General features: G+C 34.3%; 4 protein-coding genes and 1 long non-coding RNA gene across 6 annotated transcripts; 4 read left to right on the plus strand and 1 right to left on the minus strand.

Annotated features, from left to right (window-relative positions):
- The first annotated feature begins 52 nt into the window (after positions 1-52).
- D12 (YEATS domain containing 2 homolog D12) lies at positions 53-4591 on the plus strand. Its single transcript, XM_066742621.1, has 5 exons — positions 53-187; positions 513-623; positions 1192-3842; positions 3958-4031; positions 4111-4591. The coding sequence occupies exons 2-5, from the start codon at positions 527-529 to the stop codon at positions 4208-4210; spliced, it is 2922 nt and encodes a 973-aa protein (XP_066598718.1). The 5' UTR covers positions 53-187; positions 513-526; the 3' UTR covers positions 4211-4591.
- Positions 4280-24546, minus strand: LOC136782885 (angiotensin-converting enzyme-like). 2 transcript variants are annotated; one of them, XM_066742623.1, is made up of 11 exons: positions 24523-24546; positions 6974-7051; positions 6573-6888; positions 6368-6496; positions 6154-6266; positions 5877-6065; positions 5545-5809; positions 5359-5467; positions 4900-5282; positions 4602-4748; positions 4280-4445 (listed from the first exon to the last, which is right to left on the minus strand). In XM_066742623.1, the coding sequence occupies exons 1-11, from the start codon at positions 24530-24532 to the stop codon at positions 4280-4282; spliced, it is 1905 nt and encodes a 634-aa protein (XP_066598720.1). In that variant the 5' UTR covers positions 24533-24546. The 2 variants fall into 2 exon arrangements, with proteins under 2 accessions (XP_066598720.1, XP_066598719.1); XM_066742622.1 differs by lacking the exon at positions 24523-24546 and having other exon boundaries at positions 6974-7169.
- Positions 5971-7828, plus strand: LOC136782889 (uncharacterized). Its single transcript, XR_010824183.1, has 3 exons — positions 5971-6106; positions 6182-6398; positions 7751-7828. It is a non-coding gene; the product is annotated as an uncharacterized lncRNA (long non-coding RNA).
- LOC136782847 (uncharacterized) lies at positions 8343-24494 on the plus strand. Its single transcript, XM_066742542.1, has 3 exons — positions 8343-8472; positions 22943-24382; positions 24442-24494. Exons 1-3 carry the CDS (start codon positions 8352-8354, stop codon positions 24492-24494), a joined length of 1614 nt encoding a protein of 537 aa, XP_066598639.1. The 5' UTR covers positions 8343-8351.
- LOC136782915 (serine-rich adhesin for platelets-like) lies at positions 8614-22773 on the plus strand. The gene is made up of 5 exons (XM_066742685.1): positions 8614-8641; positions 8764-11361; positions 11822-12229; positions 12328-18129; positions 18206-22773. Exons 1-5 carry the CDS (start codon positions 8614-8616, stop codon positions 22771-22773), a joined length of 13404 nt encoding a protein of 4467 aa, XP_066598782.1.
- Positions 24547-24552: the final 6 nt, after the last annotated feature.

The following is a 24552-nucleotide window of genomic DNA, read 5'->3' on the forward strand; positions in this document are numbered from 1 at the left end:
AGATCACAATGATCACATGTGAAAAAGTTATGGCGTCGCAGTACTTTGCAGTGGGTGCACTAAACTTTTCCACTTACTGTTAGGCCTAAAAGATTTATTTAAATATTGAACACGTTTTGGGATTAATTGGTCAAAAAGCAAAATCGCACTAAGTTATTGGTCGTGGATTTCCCGTTTATAATTACAAGTAAATTTAAATTATTTTATTTTTCTACTAAGTATATAATTATGCCCTACCTAACCTATTTTGACTAAGCTTTTTCATGTATTGTGTTTATACAACCTATCCGTTTAAAAATTTGTATTAGTTTTACTCGCTCAATTTTTAATATAAACATTTACATGTATATAGTTTTTTTTCTTATTATAAATAACTATGAATATATTATACTTTCTGTACCTTCTAATTACTTACCATTAAGTTATCTTTAAGAATAATGGTTCAGTTAAAGTCTAATCATGTTTCATTTATCAATAATTTGTATTTTGATAATTTGATAATAATCTTGTAGGAGAAATCTAATAGATGAATACATCGCCAGTATCTTCAAACAATCAGGATCCTGATTATGCTTCTTCTGCCCCAGAAAGTGAAAAGCAGCAAAAATTATATGAAGAAAATGGTAAGACTTGTGTTTTATGTATGAAGTAGAATAGTAAGCTATATGCAGTTAACATTTAGTAAATTGTACATTATTATAATATGAAAAATAATATCAATTAATTATTTATAATTGTAGTTAAAGAATTCATATTTATATTAAATTATGAGATACAACAAAATGCAGACTTCTTCCTAATAGAGATTTGTTCCTATTTTAAAAATGATTGCATTTGGGAAAAAATGTCAATTGTTTATGAAAAGCAAGAAGCATAACTCTTAAATATTTCATGGGACCTTATCTGATTTCACATTTCTCTTGGAAATTTCAGACGTTGGATGTTTTGTCAAATGATTGCTCAAAAGTTCAATGGATATTTTGAAAAATTAAATCCATGTGCATGTAACTTTTTTTAATTTCACAATTATCTTAAATGTGCATTAGCTCATCCAGGACACATAAGAAAAAGTAAAATTTTGTTAATTCATTTTTAAAGATTATTAAAATTTTTATTGTAGCTGCAATAGCTGTATATATAAATATGTAAGTATATATATGATGTATATTTGTATATTTTAATTTTTTTTAGCTCGCAGTACTACAGCCAGAAAAATAACAGCAATTATTGAAAAGGAGTTTAGCAGAGAAATTGATATAAAAGAGAAGGAAGTTCTTCATATTCAAGATAAATTGCAAAAAGCTTTGAAAACCTTACACTTATTGCGCTATGTCATTATTACCGACTTTTACAATCGCAAACAATGCCTATTACCTCAAAATGGAGAAATTAAACAAAGTCAAATCCATCCAGCAATTAAGCAACTTATTGGAAAGAGTCCAACAGGATACTATGATCCTACATTGCCTGCCACATCTACAACCTCTCAGAGAACAAATAAGTTTGATATATCTTTACCATCAACATCTAGGGAAGCAAATGTTTGTAGAATGGGTATTGAGACAGAAGATAAAAAAAAATCAGTGAAAAACAATCAGGAGGTATATTTAGGAGAGAAACGTAGACAGGAAAATAATGATTCTGTACCTAAAAAAATACCTCGTTATGTACCACCGAAAAGCGGAGTACCCGAACCAATTAGTCCAGCAAGGGGAATTAGGCATAAAGTTAGAAAGCGAATTGTGGTAGGAAATATCTCCAAATGGATTCCACCAGATTGGAGAGAGGATGCTGCCAGCCACAAATGGACAATGTATGTACGTGGTAGTAAGGATGACTCTGACATTGCTAAATTTGTCAGTAAAGTTAGATTTTTTCTTCATCCAAGTTATCAACCGAATGATGTAGTAGAAGTTACATCACCTCCATTTCATCTATGTAGGCGTGGTTGGGGAGAATTTCCACTTAGAGTGCAACTTCATTTTAAGAGTGCTCTAAATAAACCTATGGATATAATTCATCATTTAAAATTAGATCGCACCTATACCGGTCTCCAAACTCTTGGTTCAGAGACTGTAGTTGATATATGGCTCTATACCTCAGAGTTTCGAAGTTTGGATAGCACTCATATCAATGATAATAATTCTACTATCTCTAGCATTGATAAAGAAAAAAATTTAGGCAATAATGAAAAATCTTTACAACCTATTACTACTGGCAAAAAGAATAATATGCGCACCAATCAACGCTCTTCCGGAAAATCTGAAATGCTTGTAGTACAAAACTTGACCAAAAGTATTAGTTCAGAAAACGTTCACGATTTGTTCAATAAATCGTTTAAAAAACCAAATGATTCCCAGAATTCAGCATCTGTCAAATTTGCCATAAATAACATTAAAACAGAATCCCGTGAATCATTTATAACAAAACCTAAGTTTGCTAATTGCTTGAATTTGGCACTAAAAATTGAGCCGGATGATTATATACACGACATAAGTATTAAGAAAACTGCTACCTCGATGCATGCTTATGATAACACTGATAAGCATAAGGAAAGATTATTGTCAAATATTTATTTTGATCACAATTATACAGCTTTCAATGGTTTCCAAACCCAAAAAAATCACTTACATACTCAAAATTTTGAGTGTAGTAGCAAAAAATCGATAAATTCTGAAAATACGCAGCTATCGTTACTTGGGAAACAAAATTTGAAACCTTTAAAGATTTCGATACCCGAAATGTTGAGTATATCCACTGGAAAAAAGGTTCTCATTATGAATAATGATAAACTTGTATCTACTAATACAAGTGATGCGCACATAAACTCCAGGATTCAGTTGCAAAAATTATCGAGTAACATAGAATGTATTAAAAAGAAAATTAGCTCTACACAACCCGGTATAAGTATATTGAAAAGAACATTTACAAATGATACAAAACCGGAGGCTAATAATTCCATTTTAGCTAGTAGTATACTTAAAATAAAACCATCGAATAGTCTTTTTTTAAATTGTAACTATAATGAGCCAGCTTTAAAAATTGTTGACAGTTCTGCGAGGATCTATCAAATTGAAAATGAGGATAAGTCGAAAAAAATTATATTAGGCAAAGATAGAGAGAAACTACAAAGCAAAAGAGAGTTGTACGAAGAGATGTTAAGGTCGATAAATGAAGCTAAAATATCAGATGTCGAAGGTCTGATAAGATTTATAATAAGAAGATTACCCATAATTACTACAAATGCTATTGATTCGGATTATAAAAGGTTTCATCCGTACTCTTGCCGCAGCGAAGATGAATTTAAAAGTTATAACATTGGTAAACAAAAGGCCCTTGAATGGTACCGGGCAAAAATGATTTCAGCTTTATTGAGGAAGAAGCTCGGACCTTCGGAAAATCTTTGGTCAGTGAAGGAGATAATTATTTGGTCAAGATTGCATGGCTATACACCTTTTAATTCTGGATTTCATAAAGGTGCTTCCGTGAAAGGTATCAAGAATATTCCTGAATCGAACAACAGAATAAGAAATACTTGCACAGAGCCAATAGAATTTAAAAAAATCATTCAGAATCAAGAATCATTCAACCAAGAAGAGGAACAAGAAGAAATAGATATTTTAGAGGTTGATAAACTGGACAAAATTAAAACGAATTGTATAAGAAATGAAAACATTGAGTGCGAGAAGCCTAACGACATGTTAGTGCTCGAGCTCGATGAAAAAATGGTACCTTTATATAATTTTGTCAGTGAGACTGCAAGGGATATAGGTATAAAGTTGGACTTTGAAGAAATAGTTCCTAATGTTGTTCATTGCGCGGCTGGACGAATGATAATGAAAGTAAGCAATTAGTTTTTATTTTTTGTCAGTAAATCATATGTTTCAAAGAAGAAAGATATTTACTTATTCTATAAAAGTTTTTAGAAATATAATGATTAAATTATTCCAATTTCAGGCTATAGAATGTCTCGTGGAAGATTTGTCCAGATCGTCGCTTGCAAAAGCTTGGGAGAGAAGTTGCAATAATAGGTAAATAATTAGTTTATTTACAAGTTATAGTAAATAATATTTATCAGTAAATTCATAATTTTTTAAATTTTATGTGTAGATGCCCAAATACCGTGACATTGGAAGATGTGCGTGCAGCTATAGGAAGTAGAGAAGAATACGACGTATTTACCAATGAAGGATTGGGCACTGGAGATTAAGATTTTACCAGCAGTAGAGCTATTATACGTTCAATACAGATTGGGAGATATATGGGTATAAAGGTCGTGTTAATCCCATCCAAGTGGAATATCGTTCTCGTTCACTTCTTTCTGAAGCCACCTGCGAACTCGTTCATAATACTTCAACAGTGGTTCAACTAAGTACTTGGAATATCCTGTAGCTGCACGCATTGCGTACGTCCAATTAACGCTACTCCCCAGTCTCATTATTGATCTTAAAATACGAAATGATTCCTAAATGAATCCCATTTTTATAAACATTTTTATACAAATATATAGGATATTTGTGTATATATATTTATATTTATATAATTCAACAAAGACTGTATTTCAAGTACCTTAATTTCAAACTAAATTTTAAAATTAATACCTGAGTCTTTTTCCCGCAGCAATTGACCCATAAATATCACAATGATCCAAGGGTAACTTGAAATTTATATTGCCAACTTTTCCCGTAACAGCAGCCTCGCACATTCCTTGATACAGTTGTATTTGTAACAGGTTTGCTAAAAAATAGCTATAAAAGCGATTTTATGTTGCGATATTTTTTTATGGAAACTGTATGACTAATAAATGTATATTATATTTTATCTTGTCTTTTGCTGTGTTTCTCGCACAATTATCGCCTCAGTAACTAAAAGCGCAGTGAAAAACAGACATTAAATTACCTCGCGTAAGGTATGTTATTGGCAACCTGAAATTTTGCTGGAGGATCAAAAAATTCTTCGTATCTTGGAGTAGGTGGAGAAATGCCAGCGTATCGCTGGTGAAGTTCCCACCAAGCTACGTTATAGTCCGATGGTTTTATTTTTCCTTGGAAAACCAACCATCTCCACTTTTCCATTGCTAGGCCAGTTGCAAATAGTGGTAATTTTGCCAAACCACGTCGAAGGAGCTCAGTCAGAAATAATGCTTGACGTTGAGTATGGTTGATCGAGTTGTGTGGTTCTTTAAATTTTACCAGATCAAGTCGTAATAAATTTTGGAAAGACGTAGCACCGTACGTTACCGAATCCCCTATTGCTTCGTGAAAAGCTTCGTTTATTCCGTTCTATAAAAATGTTTGATTTCATTTATTTGTAATAACGCTGTAATTCGACATTTAATCTCGAAAATTATTTTAATACCCTGAAAAGTGTCGATTGATTCTGGTACGCCATGAAATACTGTACATGGCCCAGCTCATGATAAATAATTTCCAAATCGTCCCTTCGCGGTTTCAAGCATGCCAAGATTCTAGAAAATTGTTTTCTCACTTATACCATACTCGCCACCACTCCATTAATTACGTTTGATAAAATATTTTAATAAACCTGTAATCATTATTAGAAAACATATTGGCAGCCATTGGATGACAACTCATCTGAGAATTATTCTTTTCAAAAATGGAATTTCTCCAAAATTCACTTGGCAATGGTGGAAACCCCAAAGATTTGAAAAACTCCTCAGCTTCTTTTACCATGCTGTGTACCGTATAATTTTTTCTCTTCATTTCTTCAGCTACGTTTGGGACTGACGTTAAATAATTAGGAAAGACAACGTCGATTAATGTATCCCAATTTTGCATCCAAAGGTTACCTGAGAAATTATGCAAACAAGTGAGGAATTTAATATATTACCAAGATGAAAAATTGTTCAAAATTACCTAACAAATGTGCTGGAATGGGTCGACTGATATCAATGATTCCAGGATAAATTTTTGCCAAGCGAAATCTTAAAACCCCATGCAATAAACGATATAATGGTTTGATCTTTTCATAAATATTATCAACGAAGCTTTCCAAATCTGGTAAATCAAGTGCTTCCCTCCAAGATTCACCTACATCTTCGTAGCCTTTATTTGAATAAAAATATCAAAAGCAGTTGATATGTGACGTAAGAATAATCAAATCTCTCCAACTATTTAACTTTATAATATTAACCATTTTCATTTGCAGCTATATTTTGCAGATCCACCAGAGTAGTGAAAAGGTTCTTCACGCCACTCATTTTATTTCTCCACATGGTCCAAGCCCAACGTAATTCACTTTCATTCCTGGGCTCGAAAAAAATCCAATGGATCGAAGAAATCAAACAAGGAATTTTGTTTCCTAACAAACGACATTACAACAATTATATATCGTATCGTTATTTTACCTCGAAGAAGCCATTAATCTCGCCAAATCAGGTTCTCCATTGTAACATTTTTCGATTCCTCCCTCTTGCCTACAAATTTTCGTATTTGCATAGATCGATGCAATTTGATTTTTAACGTTAAAAGTTTCCCTGCATTAAATATTATAAAAAGCATATGAAAGTCTTATATAAGTAACTGTATGAGTAATCAATTAATATATTATACCTGATCAATGGCAAATTATACTTTGCTCCTCGACAAAGGAGTTTGATCATTCGTCGTTGGTCCTCGTTGAAAATTAAATTTCTCAACGGTTCGCCTCGACTACGAGGATAAGTTAATCTTTCGCACCAATCATTTTTCCATACTGTTTTTAATTCGGCCAAATTTTGACTCATTAGGAAATTTTTCTCAGAAGGATCCACGTTAGATTCCCACTCTAAACGCGCGCTTACTCGATTAAACTTTTCCAAATCATTGTTTATTTCATCGATAATCAATTTAGAGTCCCACCGATTTTTCTCGTCCAATTCGCGTGATTCTAAAAAACACCAGGAGAAATTACAAAAAATAAATTCAAAATTCAGTCGTGTATTGCATAAGAATTCACTGTATAATTCACTCACTGCAGCAATTAGTGTTTCTTAACGAGCAATTTACGTCGGAAAATAATATAAGAATATTGAGTAATGCAAGAGTAGCTTCTGACGTTGTAAAACGAGGACTCCAATGTGAAAAATCCATTAGTAATGGAGAGACAAATAAATAGATAAGTAGACAGATAAATAGTTGTAATTTTATTAAAAATAAAATCACTTTAGAATGTTTCGTTTCAGCAGGAATTATTTCACAAAGAAAAATCGAGAGTTACATCGAGGGGTAATCGCGCAAATTGACGATGCTTCCTGGAGAAGTCTTGGGAGCTTTTATAGAGTCGGAGAAGTTTGGATCTTGCGCGTTTCTACACAGAGCTATAGGCATTAATTGAATCTCTCAACCCCTGCAGCCGAGATCCTACGTTTTTCTTGGACAGAAAATTGTTTTCTCGTCTATCCAAGTGTTAACAATCATCGGATCGGATATTTCTACTCACTTCTCTTTTTATTTATCTTATTTCCTTTTCGATTTTGTTTTCTCCAAAAATACAGGTCCGTGACCCCCCCTCCTACTCAATCAATCAAAATTGCATCGATCGTGTAACATTACATTTCTACTCTGTCAACCAATTTTGCATTATATATATATATATATATATATATATATATATATATACATAAATTAACGTTAAATAATTATTTAACACAACTATCACACTGAACCAAAAGCTTAAATTGATAAAAAATGATTCAACGAGTGCTATTGGACAAAAAACGTGAAGAATAATAAATGAAATTTTGCCGTAGATGTCTATAGCTTGAATGAAAGAAACGATGGGGGATTTCTTATTTGTTCGGGGGAGGAGGAGGAGGATAAAGGTGCGAAGGGATAGTCCAGTCTACAAACTGATCTAAATTGAACGACGCAGCCCCCCCACCCAATGGGCCATTATTGTGGCAAACGTACTGAATAACAAACGTTTTCGAAGAAGCGAGCGCGATCAATCGCAGAGTTTAAATGAAAAAAAAGGATCGAGTCGATAATACTGTGTAATTTCATTTCACCCTACTCTCCAGCCAAGTCCTAATAACAATTAACGTACAGCAGTATACTACTATATTATATATATATATATAAATGCGAGAGATTATCAATCGATAATCGATAATCGATAGAAAAACCGTCCGTCAGTTCTTTTCCTCCCTCGCGAGGGTTATAATTTTGAGAGTTTTTACAGTTTGTGAGAAAAGCGGAAGTTTAGGAAAGACATTTCGGAGCGTAGGCGTAGGAAAAATGACCGATGGGTGTTTCTCGTGAAACGGATACAGCGGAGGCCAGAAAGAAGCAGAGTAATGTCAGTGATAGGACGCTATGCGAATTTTTCTTCTCAGCGTGTTGCTCGCCGTGATGTACGTGGCAAAAGGATCTTCGTCATCCTCATCGTCGATCGCCGCAGAAAAACTGGGAAAACCGGAAACGTGCGCCGGAGACTTTGGAGAACGCTGTAACGCCTCAAGGCCAACGCCAAGTGAGTACTCTAATCACCCTCCTGCTAACCAAACGCGAAAACAGCCTTCGAAATTCTCACCTCGACAAGAAGACCGAGTTAACTCTTCAAGTTCAGCTTGCAACTCTGCGGTATACGCTTCCAAGCCAAAAGTCCATTTCAATGATTTTGCAACTTTTCATAAAAAACTGTTAGAGCATTCGTTCGATTCTCGTAAATCGCTCGGCTTGCGGGAACTGGCTCGTTCGTCGAGGTTAAAAAAACAGCATCCTCGTGTGAAAAGTTCTAAGGAATTGGTCCACCGAAACGAAGGTTTGAACGTCCTTGGAGAAAAAAGCTTTACGTCGGACGTTGACAATTTTCTTGGGAACAACATCAATGATCGCGAAGAAGAGCCTGATTTTGTCGAGAAGAAGGATTTACTGCCGTCTTCAGCTTCGTCTTCGGCATTCTCGCGAGCTTTCCACTTTGGTCATTCGAATTTAAGTGATTCGGAATTTAATGAAATTCGAGTGGACGCCATAGATGCTGCGAATGATTTCCAGGAATCTGCAGCAGAGTCTAGAAATCATGAAACTAGGGAAGTTCCTTTGCGATCAGGTTCGCTTCAGGGTAGAAATCTTGATGATTATCGTAAACGACACTCTTCGGCAAGAAAGCCCATTTCTCTTGGAAGAGACAGTAGCGATTACTCGGATTCCAATAACGAATATTCGTTGGATTATGAAAATGATGAAAATCCCCTCGATAAATCCTACAGGAGAAGAGATGAATCCGAACCGAAGAAATTTCATGACTTAAATGATTCTCCGGAAGAGCAACAAAATCGAAAACTGAGCAATATGTTATCGTTCAAAGCTCATCTGCACCACAACACGGAAGATATAGGAAAAGCTTTCCTTCCTAAAAAGCATAATAAACTGGACAATTTGTTAAACCTTCCAGAATCTCAGGATTACTGGAATGTTTTGGACAAATCTCCTGTCGCTAGAAAATGTACGAATGATGTTTCCAATTGTAATAATTTGCTGTACAGCGATGATCTGGATGATTCCACTACTAATTCAATTTCCGAAAATTCTGATGAGAAGAATATGTTTGATCCTGATGAAACTTTATTGGATTATAATCAGGTTCCTGATAACAAATATTTGGATAGGGCACAATTCAAGAAAAAGGCGGATAATCTAGGGACAAATTATTTAAACAATAATTTACACTTAGGGGACAGTCATTCTGATAATAATGATAATTTAAATATTGATGATTCGGTTCACGATAACAACGAAGCTGACAATACTTTTACCAGTGTTTACTCGAACGAGGATAATTTGTTGAATAATAATAATGATAATTACCAACCTGATGCAATTAATAATTACAGCAATGACTTTACCTCTTCTTCCAAAACTTCTTCGATGTTATCATCAGAAGAATATTCTGCGAATGATAAAAATAGAGATTCCTTGTCAACTGTTATCGAGCCATTATCGAAACAGCTGCAAAAATTGCTCTTCACTCTGAAAAGAGTCAATAGGAATCTAATAAAAGCTAAAAGACGAATGGATGAAAGTATTTTGAATGCAGAAGATGATGGTGAGTCGTCTAGAATGAAAAGGTTCTACCCGAGTTCCGAGTTGTTCATTAAGAATCAAACTCGTTCGCATAATTGCACGAGGAATAAAAGCAGCGATGAAAATAAAAATTTCACAGATTCGCAGCCATCGAATGACTTAAAAAATAAGAAACCTGCGCTATTGACAGAATTATTGGATAATGAAATAGAGTCACTGAACGATGATAAAAGCTTGAATGTATCGAATGATGTGAATTTGGATGCATCGTACAAGGAAGGAATCGATAAAGGTTCAACTTCAGGTTCAATGGACGTGGAAGAACCTCTCATCGAAGTACGAATTTTATTGGATAATTTAGGGCATATAGTTAATATTACGAATATTAATTACAATAATGGAAGAGAACGTTATAACTCGTTTAACAGGACTCTTACTTATTACGTATCAGCAGAACCCACTACTAGTAATAAAGTGGACAATCCAACAAGTAAAAATTCTTTTTTCTCCATGATTGCTAATATGTTCCGAAAAAAGGAATCAAATTCAACAACCACAGTTTCACCCCAAACGACTAATATCATCACTTCGATGGAAAACGATATTAACGATAAAAGCAATTTGGAAGATTATGACGATAAATCACATTTCATTTATACCACTATAAATTATGATTATTATACCAACCAAGAAATGCAATTAAACTCAAGCAATTCTAATAAATCTGAGGAAAATTCAACGAAGGATCATTCGACTGAAGTAGACTACAGTAATTATTTTGAAACTCGAGTTTACACACAATCCACACAGCCTAAAGACTCATACACGATTAATGAAAACACGAATAATTTTGAAACAAATAACCAAGAAGTTTCTAAACAATTGAGCTCTAGTACAGAATATTCGAATATCACAACTATTGGACAAAGCAATTGGACTTGTAATAATGCATTGAATTCTAAAGAAACCAATGATACAGTTATTGTTAATAATGTGTTCAACAATAATTTCGAGGCTGCTATTGCTGAAACTACTCAAGAAAATCCAAAAGAATATTTTTCAAACAACAACACTGTAACTACGACCCCAAGAGTTAAAACAATGTGTAAAAAAAAATTCACTTTACCCAATATACACCCAGTCCAAGCATATTTAGTTCCAAGTTATTATAGTGAAAATTATAAAGTTGGGGAAGTTAAAGCTAAGAAGTACAAGCATCTTGATTCTAAATTAATTAAAGATCAAAGTGACGACTGCAGTGAAAATAGGCCAAATTATAATTATCATGAGAAGAATAAAAGAGAAACTCGACGAAAAAGAGGAAAACGAAAAAGACGTAAACGAAAATTACCAGGACACAGAGTACAATATTCGCACAATATCTCAGGAAAAGATGGAAATAAGAAATTATTCATCGCCTCGAAAGAAGATGACGCGAGAGAAAAATTGTACGATCGGTGAATAATGGCGAACGATAATTTAATTATCATCTAAAATGAGCATCAACGAAAAAAATGAAAGGTTCAATAGTTTTAAAAATAATAGAGGATTAAGAAATCATTTATAAAAATTAGCTACAAAGTTAACGAGAGAAGACGATTAATAATTACAGGAAAGACTCAATGATAATAATTGCTGATAAATTAATTTCGATTAAAAGCAGCAGCGAATCATTAGAAGTAATGGCTGTGTGGTAATGTAAAAGATAATTTATATATATAAACGCATCATCAAATTTATAGAGTAAAAATCATGATGAATATGCTGTACCTTTATCATGGAATTTTTGTTTTTAGAGCCATATAAAGATTTGAAAAAATTGGATTGGTACCGTGCTGCTGGCCTTGATCCAGCGAACAAGAAGCTGATGGCCCAGTTTGAAAGTGATTTGAACAGGAAGTCACGAAAAAGGCGAGATGCATCTGATATCGGTACTCAAATGAACAGTTATTTCGAGGCTCTCAGGTTGTTAAATCAATCGAGTGGAGAGTCCGAGGACTATAATAGCGAACCTCAAACGGCGGATACCCCTGAATGGCTTCTTTGGGGTTTAAACTATCCTGAACCAACTGCAGAGATGATTATTGATACCTCGTCAGTAGCTATATCTACGTCAGAGCTGACCAGTGTTGCTGAAGAGGCTCCTTTCGACGAAGAAGTGAGTGAAATTATTAGCTCCACAACGGTGGAAGAAGAAACGGAAGGTACAAGAGTTTTCGAACCGTTCCATAACTAAATTCCTTACTTACAAATCAATCTACTCTTCTGAATCTTCTAATTAGAGAAATAATAATGATTGTAGGACCTATGTATACCACTGTGGGAAAAGGAGCGATGGAGACTGAAATAAATACAGTAGAAATTATTTCTAAAGAGGAATCTCCAAGCTCTAGTGAAACAAATATTTTTGAGGCAACGTCAGCAGAAATTGCGACTACTGATGGAAATCAAAGTGCTATGATTTTTCAGAGTTCTACAAATTTAATAAACAGCATGAACGAAGGAACTCTGAAAATAACAGTTGAAACTATTACGCAGGATCCATTGATGATGAGAACAGGATCAACTGGAATAAGTTTAAATACTGAGATTGAAACGTCATCGACGAAAATTTCTTCATCACTATCTACAATAGAAGGTGCAGAGGAAGCATCAATTAACGATGTACAGTCATCTAAATATGAAACAGAAGGTTATACTGCTGTAGAAACAACTTCGAATGAGGAGTTTTTAGAAACAACGAAGGAACAATTTAAAAGCACTGAGAAACTTGAAGAAATCACATCAGTACTTACTAGTAGAATAGAGAAAGAAGAAAACGAAGAAACTGAAAGTCTTTTAGTAACAACTGAAGCAGAATTTACTGAAACATCTTTAACTACAGAGATGGAAACGTTGAAGACAAAAATCTCTTCAACATTTTCGACAATTGAAGACACAGAGGAAACATTAATTACTGTTACACCATTACCTAAAGAAAAAACGAAAGTTTATGCTAGTGTAGAAACCACTACGAATGAAGAATTTATAAGAAGAACACAGGGACAATTTAAAAGCACTGAGAAACTTGAAGAGGTTACATCAGTGCTTACTAGTAGAATTGAAAAGGAAGAAGAAACCAAAGTAACAACAGAAATTCCACCAACAAGTGAAAGTCCATTAACAGTGAGAACAGAATCTACTAGAATAAGTCTCAATACTAAGGTGGAAATGCCAACAACAAAAATTTCCTCATCACTATCTACAATAGGAATTACAGAGAAAACATCAATTACTGATATACAATCACCTCAACAAGAAACAGAAGCTTATACTACTATAGAAAAGACTATAAATGAAGAGTTTACAAAAACAAATGAACCTTTAAAAAGTACCGAAAAATTTGAGGAAGTTACCTCAGAGTTTACTAGTAGAATGGAGGAAGAAAGTGATATAACAACGGAGACTCCAGCAACAACCGAGAACCCTGTAACAACTGCAGCAGAATCTTCTATAATTAGTTTAATTACTGAGGTGGAAACGTCCACAACAAAAATCTCGTCATCATTATCGACAATAGGAGAAACAGAGACTTATACTACTGTAAAAACGATTGAAAGTGAAGAATCTACAAAAACAAATGAACCTTTAAGAATCACCGAAAAACTTGAGGAAATTACAACAATGTTCACGGGTAAAACTGAGGAAGAAATTGAGATAACAACAGAGATTCCTGCAACAACCGAGAGTCCTACAACAGCTAGAACAGAATCTTCTGTAGTTAGTTTAATTACTGAGGTGCAAACGTCCACGACAAAAATTTCCTCATCATTATCGACAGTAGAAAGTACAGACGAAACATCTGCACAAGAAAGAGAAGGTTATACTACTTTAGAAACGACTGGAAATGAAGAGATTATAAGAACAAAAGAGCAAGTTAAAAGCACCGAGGAACTTGAAGAAGTCACGTCAGTACTTACTAGCAGAATGGAGGAAGAAAGTGAGATAACAACAGAGATTTCAGCAACAACCGAAGGTCTATTAACAACGAGATTAGAATCTACTCCAATAAGTATCAGCACTGAGGTAAAAACGCCAACAGCAAAAATTTCCTTATCACTATCGACAGTAGAAAGTACAGAAGAAACAGAAACTTATACTGCTGTTAAAACGATTGGGAATGAAGAGATTATAAAAACAACAAAAGAAGAATTTAAAAGCACCGAGAAACTTGAACAAGTCACATCAGTACTTACTAGCAGAATGGAGGAAGAAAGTGAGATAACAACAGAGATTCCAGCAGCAACCGAAGGTCTATTAACAACTAAATCAGAACCTACTCCAATGAGTTTCAGTATTGAAGTAGAAACACCAACAACAAAAATCTCCTCATCACTATCGACGGTGGAAAGTACAGAGGAAACATCAATTACCATTTCGCAATTGCCCAAAGAAGAAACAGAAACTTATACTGCTGTTGAAACAACTTCGAATGAAGAGATTATAAGAACAACAAAAGAACGACTTAAAAGCACCGAGAAACTTGAACAAGTCACATCAGTACTTACTAGCAGAATGGAGGAAGAAAGTGAGATAACAACAGAGATTCCAGCAGCAACCGAAGGTCAATTAACAACAAAAGCGGAATCTAGTCCAATGAGTTTTAGTATAGAAGTAGAAACGCCAACAACAAAAATTTCCTCATCACTATCGACAGTAGAAAATATACAGGAAACATCAATTACCATTTCGCAATTATCTAAAGAAGAAACGGAAAGTTATAGTTCTGTAGAAATAACTATGAGTGAAGAATCCGTAAGATCAACCAAAAAACCTTTTAAAAGCACTGAAAAACTTGAGGAGGTGTCATCAGTGCTTACTAGTAGAATGGAGAAAGAAGAAAACGAAATAACAACCGAAATTCTACCAACAAGTGTAAGTTTAATAACATCAGAAACAGAATCTACCGAAAAAAGTTTATCAACTGAGTTAGAAATATCAACGACAAAAATTTTCTCATCAGTATCAACTATTGAAGGTACAGGGGAAACATTAATTACTGATATGCAATCATCTAAACAAGAAACAGAAGCTTCAACTACTACAGAAACTACTACAACTGAAGAATTTGTAAGAACATCAAAGGAACCATTAAAAAGCACCGAAAAATTTGAAGAAATTACATCAGTGCTCACCAGCAAAATGGAGGAAGAGGAAAGCAAAATGACAATAGAAATTCCACCAACAAGTGAAAGTCCATTAACAGTAAGAACAGAATCTACTAGAATAAGTTTCAATACTAAGGTAGAAATGCCAACAACAAAAATCTCCTCATCACCATCTACGATAGGAAATACAGAGAAAACATCAATTATTAATATACAATCACCTCAACAAGAAACAGAAGCTTATACTACTATAGAAAAGACTATAAATGAAGAGTTTACAAAAACAAATGAACCTTTAAGAAGCACCGAAAAATTTGAGAAAGTTACCTCAGCGTTTACTGGTAGAATGGAGGAAGAAAGTGATATAACAACGGAGACTGCAGTAACAACTGAGAGCCCTGTAACAACTACAACAGAATTTTCTATAATTAGTTCAATTAGTGAGATGGAAACGTCCACGACAAAAATCTCTTCATCATTATCGACGATATTAGATACGGAGGAAACAACAATTACTGATACACAAACGTCTCAACAGGAAACAGAATCTTACACTACTGTAGAAAAGACTATAAATGAAAAATTGATAAAAACAAATGAACCTTTAAGAAGCACTGAAAAACTTGAAAAAGTTACAGTAGTGTTTACTAGCAGAATGGAGGAAGAAAGTGAGATAACAACAGAGATTCCTGCAACAACTGGAACAGAATCTGCACTAGTCAGTTTAATTACTGAAGTGGAAACGTCCATGACAAAAATTTCCTCATCATTATCGACTGTTGAAAGTACAGAAAAAACATCTATAACTGATGTGCAATCATCTAAAGAAGAAACGGAAACTTTTAGCTCTATAGAAATAGCTACTAGTGAAGAGTCTTTAAGATCAACCAAAGAACTTATAAAAAGCACCGAAGAACTTGAGGGGGTTACATCAGTGCTTACCAGTAAAATGGAAAAAGAAGAAAGTGGAGGATCAACTGAGAAGTTATATTCTACAGCATATGACACCAGTACCGAGAAATTTTTCCAAACACTCGAAATTTCTAGTATACCAATTGAAAATATTTTAGAAAAGAGCACAACTGAAGATTTAGATAAAAAATTAACAAAAACTATATCACTTAGTACATCTACTGAAACAGAAAGAATCAGTGAATCGACAAGTATGGAATTTACTGAAAGTATAACGAAATCTTTAATTTTTACAACTGTTCCTATGACAGTCGAAGAAAGTACATTTACCCCTGTGACAAATATTATTTCATTAGAAACTTTATCAACGAATGCAGCTTCATTATCAAGAAGTGCTGCGACTGTCTCTCCAGAAGAGTCGACTCTGGAGTGGTCGACTATTACTACTGATGAAGTAGAAACAAAAGAAACTACATCCTCCGAAATGAAAACAAAGGGCACTATTTATACTATAGGAGAAAAAACAGAGCCAATTACTCAAAAAAATGTCGAATATGATGAAGAGCATGAATACGATTACACAACAATTGAGATTATAAGAACTACTGGTACTCCTATTCCTTTAGAATCTACTCCATTCCTGGATGAAATGGAAACGGAGGATGAAGAAAGTGAACGTAAGAGTATACTGGTTCTTAAAACCAATTTACCAATAAGTATAGCCACAAAAGCACGTCACTTTTTCGGTTTAGAAAAAACTACAGAAAAGATTGAAATAAAGAAATTAACGCCTTGGCAAATAGTTGACACGTCTACAACTGATATATCAGAAATCAGTAGTACAACTGAAATTGTAGATGAAATTTCTACAACTAGTAAAGCAAAAGAGAAAAGTACAGAAAGCACAACTGAAACTGCAGAAGAGACTACTATTATGAAAAGCACAGCTGAAACTACAGAAGAGACTGCTATAAGAAGCACAACTGAAGCTATAGAGGAAACTACTGTGAGAAGTACAACTGAAACTGAAGAGGACACTACTGTGGGAGGTACAACTGAAACTGAAGAGGAAACTACTGTGGGAAGTACAACTGAAACTGAAAAGGAAACTACTATGAAAAGCACAACTGAAATTGCAAAGGAAACTACTATAAAAAGTACAACTGAAACTGAAAAGGAAACTACTATAAAAAGTACAACTGAAAATGCAAAGGAAACTACTATAAAAAGTACAACTGAAAATGCAGAGGAAACTACTATAAAAAGCACAACTGAAGCTGTAGAGGAAACTACTATAAAAAGCACAACTGAAGCTATAGAGGAAACCACTCTGAGAAGTACAACAGAAACTGAAGAGGACACTACTGTGGGAGGTACAACTGAAACTGAAGAGGAAACTACTGTGGAAAGTACAACTGAAACTGAAAAGGAAACTACTATGAAAAGCACAACCGAAATTGCAAAGGAAACTACTATAAAAAGTACAACTAAAATTGCAGAGGAAACTACTATGAAAAGCACAGCTGAAGCTATAGAGGAAACTACTGTGAGAAGTACAACTGAAATTGAAGAGGAAACTACTGTGAGAAGTACAACTGAAACTGAAGAGGAAACTACTGTGAAAAGTACAACTGAAATTGCAGAGGAAACTACTGTGGCAAGCACAAGTGAAACTGAAAAGGAAACTACTATAAAAAGCACATCTGGAACAATAGTTGAAACTGTTACAGTTAGTAAAGTAGAGGAGACTACTACGAAAAGTACAACTATAAAAAAGATTACTACTGAGACTCCTAGTATCAAGAGTATACATTTAACAGAGAGGTTAACAACTATTGAGGCTGGAACAGATGATTATAAAGATTTTTCAAGAGAAGATACGAGTCTAGTAGTAGAAACTACGAGGAAACATAAAGAAGAAAAATATTTAACTACAAAAAGCAGCGAAATAGAAAAAACTTTAGAAGATGAAGAAGAATATCCTGAAGAAGAGGATACCACAGATACATTTGAATATTATTACGAAGCAGAATCTACTACTAAAGGTGAAAAATTAATTTGTAACGTTACAGATTCCACTTGGGACCAAATCATGAAATTTTAAACTTCTTAACGTTACAGGTCCCAAGTGGGAGTCCTTTCCATCATATTCTACAACGGTTCTGCCAAGACTTGATTACGACGACGTAGTTAATCCAGATGTTTTAGAAATAACTAAGCCTCCGACAAAATTGCTACTGGAAGTTACAATGCCTTCAATATCTACCAGTGTAGAAAGTTTCTCAGATTTCTCATCGCCTGACTTTACAGTCCCGGTAAGAGATTTTACAGAAGAGTCGAGTGTTTTGGCAATCACCGAAGGCGAAACGACATTAAAAGTATTTGAAAAAATCGATTTAGTTACTGATAAGAAAGATACACTTGATGTAGATTCGTCTTTGTTAGAATTAGGGTTAACCACAGCATCCATGGTGTCAAAAGAAGAAGAAAAAGAATTAGATAAAAAATTAACTTCGACAGATATTTCTTTCACATTGACGGAAAAGGAAAATGAAACTCCTTTGATAGATTTAGATTTCAGTACGAAAATATTCAAAGAAGAAACTCATAGTACAATAGGAAATCTAGAATTTACGACTGCTTTACCATCAGTAGAAGGTGAAGAGAAAGGAGTAGTAGTTTCAACAGGTTCTTCATTCACATCGATAGACAAAGAAACTGAAAGCCCTTTGACAGTGTTGGATTTAAGTATAAGCACTATATTCAATGTAGAAGAAACTAAGAATACCATGATTAATGTGGAATCTACAACTTCTTCATCATTGGTAGAAAAAGAAGAAAGTAAAGAATTGCAAGAACCATTAACTTCAAAAGGTCCTTCTTTCACATTGGTAATTAAAGAAATTGAAACTCCTCTGACAGAATTAGAATTAAGCACGAATACTGTATTTAAAGTGGAAGAAACCACAAATGCAGTGGTAAATATAGAATTTACAACTTCTTCATTGTCTGGAGGAGAAAAGGGGAAAGAACTAGAAGAAAAAATAATTTCAACAGATTCTTCTTTAACATTGGCAGATAAAGAAAGTGAAAGCCCTTTGATAGAATTAGATTTAAGTGCAAAGACCACATTCAATTTAGAAGAAATCAAGAATATAATGGTAAATGTAGAATTTACAACACCTTTGCCATCAGTAGAAGATGAAGAAAAAGGAATAGTAATTTCAACAGGTTCTTCATTCACATTGATAGATAAAGAAACTGAAAGCTCTTTGACAGTGTTAGAATTAAATACAAGCACTATATTCGAAGCACAAGAAACCGAGAAGACAATGAAAAATGTAGAATTTACAACTCCTTCATTATCAGTAGAAGAAGAAGGTAAAGAGTTACAAGAAACAACAGCTTCGACAGGCCCTTCTTTCACATTGGTAATTAAAGAAATTGAAACTCCTTTGGCAAATTTAGATTCAACTACAAATACAGTAGTAAATATCGAATCTACTATTTCTTTATCATCAGTAGAAGAAGAACAGGCCAAAGAATTAGAAGAAAAAATTATTTCAACCAGTTCTTCTTTAACACTGGTAGAAGAAACAAACGAGACGCCTTTAACGGAATTAGATTTAAGTGCAAGAACCACATTCAATTTAGAAGAAATCAGGAATTTAATGGTAAATGTAGAATTTACAAGTCCTTTATCATTAGAACAAGAAGGTAACGTAACTTCAACAGGTTCTTCTTTTACATTGGTGGATAAAGAAAGTGACACTTCTTTGACAGAACTAAACTTAAGTGCAAAAACTACATTCAATTTGGAAGAAACCAAGAACACAATGGAAAATATAAAATCTACAACTCCTTTATTGCTAGTAGAAAAAGAAGAAACTTGGGATGAATTAGAGTCGACTACATCTGTAACGACTGAAGAATCATTTACCAGTAGAGAACAAGAAGAAACATCCATTATCACAACAGAATCCATCAAGGATAAATCTGAGCAAAAGAAGAAGATGGAACACTTGGAAGAACGTCTGAAGGAATTGGAGATGCTCGAAAAAAAAATGTTTCAACGAGAACAAACACACGATGAAGACGTGGAGAGATGGAGACAATCTAAAAAGGAGAGAAAGCAGCAACTGAAGGATGAAATATTGGCTAAAAAACAGAGCACAACAATTCCAACGACTGAAATTGATACGATCACTGTCAGCACACCAGAAGATGACCTTGACACAGAAATTAAGAGACTAGAGGAGGAAATAGGGGAAAAAGAGAGGGAATTAGAGGAAAGGGAGAGACGATTGCACGAGAGGGAAGAGAATTTTCAAAAGGAGAGAGAGGAGTTTGAGAGTGAATTATTGAAAAAAGAGTCCGAGCAAGAAAAGGAAAAAGAAACTACAGAAACAAAAACTATGGAAGGTGAAACTACAAAAACTGAAATTAAAGAGATTAAAACCTTTCACGAATCAACTCCTATTCCTGTAACGACGACTGTAAAACCCAGCGTTTCAATGTCAACGCAGCTACCACCTGTCGAAGAAACTGTAAGTACTACAAAATGGGAAACGACAGTAGTGACTACAGTATTAAGCGTGGATCACGATGATGATGATTATATCGAGGGTGGAACAACGGAAAATGAGAGGAAAGGTCAAGTGGCTCCGAAAAATCAGCAAGGCGATAAAAGAGGGGAATACGAATACGACCAGGAAGAAGAAATATGGAAGAAACAACATCCAGATCATGAATCGATAAACGAGGATGAACCAGTTACGGTCAAAGTTTGTTTAAACGTTCTTAAGAATCATTCGAAAATTCTTAATGGAACTGTATCATCGAAGAAAGTTTGCCTACCAATTATTTCTTCAGACATTAATGAAGATATTCGACACTCTGACAGTGTTTCGAGAAGGCTATCGAGGGATGTATTACCATTTTTTAAAAACCCATCTGTAACAGAGATTACTAAACTGAAGAGAGACGATAAGAATGTTAAGAGAATTGATAGTTTAGATTTACAGCATGAGGAATGGTTAGAGAATAATGCAACCAAGCCATTGCAAGTATTTCAAGGTTTTACCAGGGTTTATGAGAAATGGACAGAAATCCCATTGGAAAAGTATACAATTTTCCACTCAATTACAGAATCAGATAATTTACCACAAAATAAATCCTTCAAGGTCAATCAGTGGAGAGTTGATCAAAATGAGAAGAGGATCCATCCAACGAAAGTGGATCGACTGGAAAATTTTGAGTGGATCGAAATGACTACGAATGCCATGGGAGTCCCTCATCAAAATTCTCATAAATTGGATGAAATTGGAGTAGAAAAACGTCCAAGGAAAAGAAACCTTAATTATTCAAGAGGTAAAATTAACGATAATTATGGTCATAATAAGAAATCAGTAGCTGATGTAGCTGTGGATGAATTTCCACCAGATTACTCTGAAAATTGTAATCATGATTCGAATAAAAAATTGAACATTACGCTACAACCCCCCCTAGAATCTGAAACAGAGGATTATCGTGATATTGTTCGCGTTGAAACTCTGGATAACGAGGAAAATGATGAAGTCGATGATGATAAAGATTGTAAGAATCGAAAAGATAAAAACGAGCTGAACGAGATAGACGATGATAAAATTGATAATGAGAAGTTCGAAGAAAAGGAAGAAAATGCTGATGCTGATGCTAATGATGATGATGATGATTATGATTATGAGGAAAGAGATACAAAACAAATTGAATCTGAATTAACTGATGCTAAAACTGAAGAAACATTTAAAGATAAAGGAAAATCTGCAGAAAATGTGAAACTATCAAAAGCAAATGTATCTGAAGGAAAAATTGAGGAGAAAATTGGGCTTGGAACAAAGGAAAATGAAGATCATGAGGAAATAGAATACATTTCAGATGGTACAGTTGATTACAAAGATAATTATAATGAGAATTACGATGATGAGAATGTAGATACAGATTACATCGATTACAAGTCTGACGAGATGAAACCGGAATCAAAATCAATGGTGCAACGACCCTCGATGATAAAAAATCATCGTTCATCGTCACTTGAGAAAAATTTAGAAAGGGATAAAGAATTAATGTTATTGAAACGTGAAATGGACAAGATTAATGAAAGAAAGAGAAAAGTTTTAGAGGAAGAGAAAATGTTGGTTAAGGAGGAAGGATTTCTGAACGAGAGGAAGAAGCTGGAGCAAAATGATATGGATAAGAAGAGAAATGATAGAATGATAGAAAATACATATAGAAAAAGTAGGTCGTTGTTAGAATCAAATACTGAAAATGAGGGGAAAGGATGGCCCACTGAAAACACTTTGCATTATCAAATTGGTGGGATTGAAACTTGGGTGACGTCACCTCCCAAAAAAAATGATATTGTAGGAAAAATGAGAAAGTCATTTACAGTAAACGTGTTACAACTGGAATATGACGAGGATGAAGAAAATCACAAATTGAAAAGTTCAAATCCTGATTCAGAAGAATTAATTGTAAAAGAATCTACATTGAGATTCAATAACTGTGATCGTAATAAGGAAAATCCTAAACTCCTAAATGATAAAAATGAAAACTTGTTAGATGTAGTGGAAGATGGAAACAGCGAAGAGGAGGAATTATTTGAAGGAATTACAGAAAGTAAGGAATACACAGATTCGATCGTATTATAACGTTAGGCAGTGATGCACCTAAGGGTATATATATATATATATCATATATTATTCTTTATATTTTTTGATTATCCTCTAATTATTACTGCATAAAAACTGTAAGATTAAAATATGTTTTCACTGATTTAAAGCGAGGTATAATCATAAGTTTGCTTGCGTGTTTTTTCAGATAACGAAGTTGAGAATAACGATTGGTACGACGAAGTTTCTCAATCTGAAGGTGCAGAAGATAGTCCGGGGAATGGTAGGACTCCTTCAGGTTCAGAGTGGCCCACGGAGAGAGAGTTAAAGTACCACGTGGGTGGCACGAAACATTGGCAAGCTGAGATATCCGGAACCCCACCAGTCGACTACAAAGATTATTATGATAAAGCGTATCAAGATGACCACATCTCAGGAACAACCTGCGTTCACGTTCTCATAGATAAGCAAAGCGACCTTGACAAATCGAAACACGAAAAAGAATTTTTACAGGATGATTTTCAAGCGCCTTTAAATTTAATTTTGCCTGACAATTATGAACAATTGAATGATTTAAATGCTCCAACGGAACAATTATTGGATAAATTTCGGAAACGTCGTGACTCGAGCTCTCATCTCAACGATAAATATAAAAATACACTGGAAAACCCTTTGATGAACTTAGCAGATTCTTCATTTGGGGAAAGCTTGACGAAGATACGCGAAGCTGAAGAGAATCGACCATTGGGTGAGCTTTCAGAGAGTTATAACATTGGCAGATCTTTGTTGGCTCTGAAAACTTCTAGATCCAAGAGTAAGATGTTGGATAAATCGCAATTGAATTCGATAAAACAGGAGAAAAAAAAGAAATTAGCTTTGAAAAGTAATGTTCGTGAGAAGAAGAGATCTGAAAACTCAAAATTTAAAGACAAAAATAGCTTTCACGATGGTCAAACTGATACATTATTAGCAAAAGTTATTAAAATGATAAACGTGGAGTATCCTGATGGGCAATCCGTTACAAACGAGCAAGAAACACCCTTAAAAGATAAGCATTATAAGAAAGAGGAGTTTAATCACAATAAACCTCGTAGCTTGCTACAAAAGGTTAAATCAATTATCAATCGTGCTATGGACAAATCAAAGCAAGACGAAACTCTGGTAAATTCAAATAAACTAGATGCTCCAATAGATCTACTTGACTCAGGACCCTCAGAATCAGCCAATAAAAAAAATAAAGCTATTGCAAAAGTGAAACACCTTGAAAATTCAAAACTATCTGATAAATTGGAGTATAGAAAATCTGATTCCAAAGTAGCACAGAAAACCTCTGAAAATTTCAAGGACCATATAGACAAAGATACAAAATTAAAAGACAGATCTAAACTGGTGAACATTGATACTATAATTCCTGCTGTGAAAGAATCGTTGAAGCACCGAAATTTGGGGAATGTTGAAAAAATCATTATTTACGTGGATAAAAGTGAAGAAAAAAATGCAGTTCCCTGGAAGCAGGGAATACCAGAGAGCGAAGATACTTTTAATATAGATAAAAAATTATCTCGACACAAAAGTTATTTGAGTCCTGATATAAATGGAGGCAAGCTCATAGATCGTTCAACGTTATCAGAAGAATTAAAGCTGAAGGGTCATTCGAAAGAGATGCCACAATACGTCGACCCTCATATTTTGGTTAAAGTTGTTCAGCCTGTTGCTCATGGTGCTGGGATTCCCCACGAGGAAACGAAAACAGAATTTAAACTAGATTTATCAAAAATTAATACTAACCAATTGTCATCTTTGTGCAACGAAAAAAAC

Source organism: Prorops nasuta, unplaced genomic scaffold, assembly GCF_024137725.1.
Source record: "Prorops nasuta isolate Cenicafe-Biocafe unplaced genomic scaffold, Cenicafe_Pnas_1.2 PNAS00030, whole genome shotgun sequence".
Taxonomy (NCBI): Eukaryota; Metazoa; Arthropoda; class Insecta; order Hymenoptera; family Bethylidae; genus Prorops; species Prorops nasuta.

Excerpts from the sequence above, each read along its gene's own strand:
- D12 (XM_066742621.1), top strand. The coding sequence starts at position 527 with ATGAATACATCGCCAGTATCTTCAAACAATCAGGATCCTGATTATGCT. Across the intron at positions 3,843-3,957 it reads CTGGACGAATGATAATGAAA|GCTATAGAATGTCTCGTGGA; the intron begins GTAAGCAATTAG and ends TTCCAATTTCAG. Across the intron at positions 4,032-4,110 it reads GAGAGAAGTTGCAATAATAG|ATGCCCAAATACCGTGACAT; the intron begins GTAAATAATTAG and ends TTTTATGTGTAG.
- LOC136782847 (XM_066742542.1), top strand. The coding sequence starts at position 8,352 with ATGTACGTGGCAAAAGGATCTTCGTCATCCTCATCGTCGATCGCCGCA. Across the intron at positions 8,473-22,942 it reads CGCCTCAAGGCCAACGCCAA|ATAACGAAGTTGAGAATAAC; the intron begins GTGAGTACTCTA and ends GTGTTTTTTCAG. Across the intron at positions 24,383-24,441 it reads AGAAGAATTAAAGCTGAAGG|CCTGTTGCTCATGGTGCTGG; the intron begins GTCATTCGAAAG and ends AAAGTTGTTCAG.
- LOC136782885 (XM_066742622.1), bottom strand. The coding sequence starts at position 7,091 with ATGGATTTTTCACATTGGAGTCCTCGTTTTACAACGTCAGAAGCTACT. Across the intron at positions 6,066-6,153 it reads TATAGCTGCAAATGAAAATG|GCTACGAAGATGTAGGTGAA; the intron begins GTTAATATTATA and ends ATTCAAATAAAG. Across the intron at positions 4,446-4,601 it reads GCTGCGGGAAAAAGACTCAG|ATCAATAATGAGACTGGGGA; the intron begins GTATTAATTTTA and ends TCGTATTTTAAG.
- LOC136782915 (XM_066742685.1), top strand. The coding sequence starts at position 8,614 with ATGATTTTGCAACTTTTCATAAAAAACT. Across the intron at positions 11,362-11,821 it reads AAGAGGAAAACGAAAAAGAC|AGCCATATAAAGATTTGAAA; the intron begins GTAAACGAAAAT and ends TTTTGTTTTTAG. Across the intron at positions 18,130-18,205 it reads AGCAGAATCTACTACTAAAG|GTCCCAAGTGGGAGTCCTTT; the intron begins GTGAAAAATTAA and ends TTAACGTTACAG.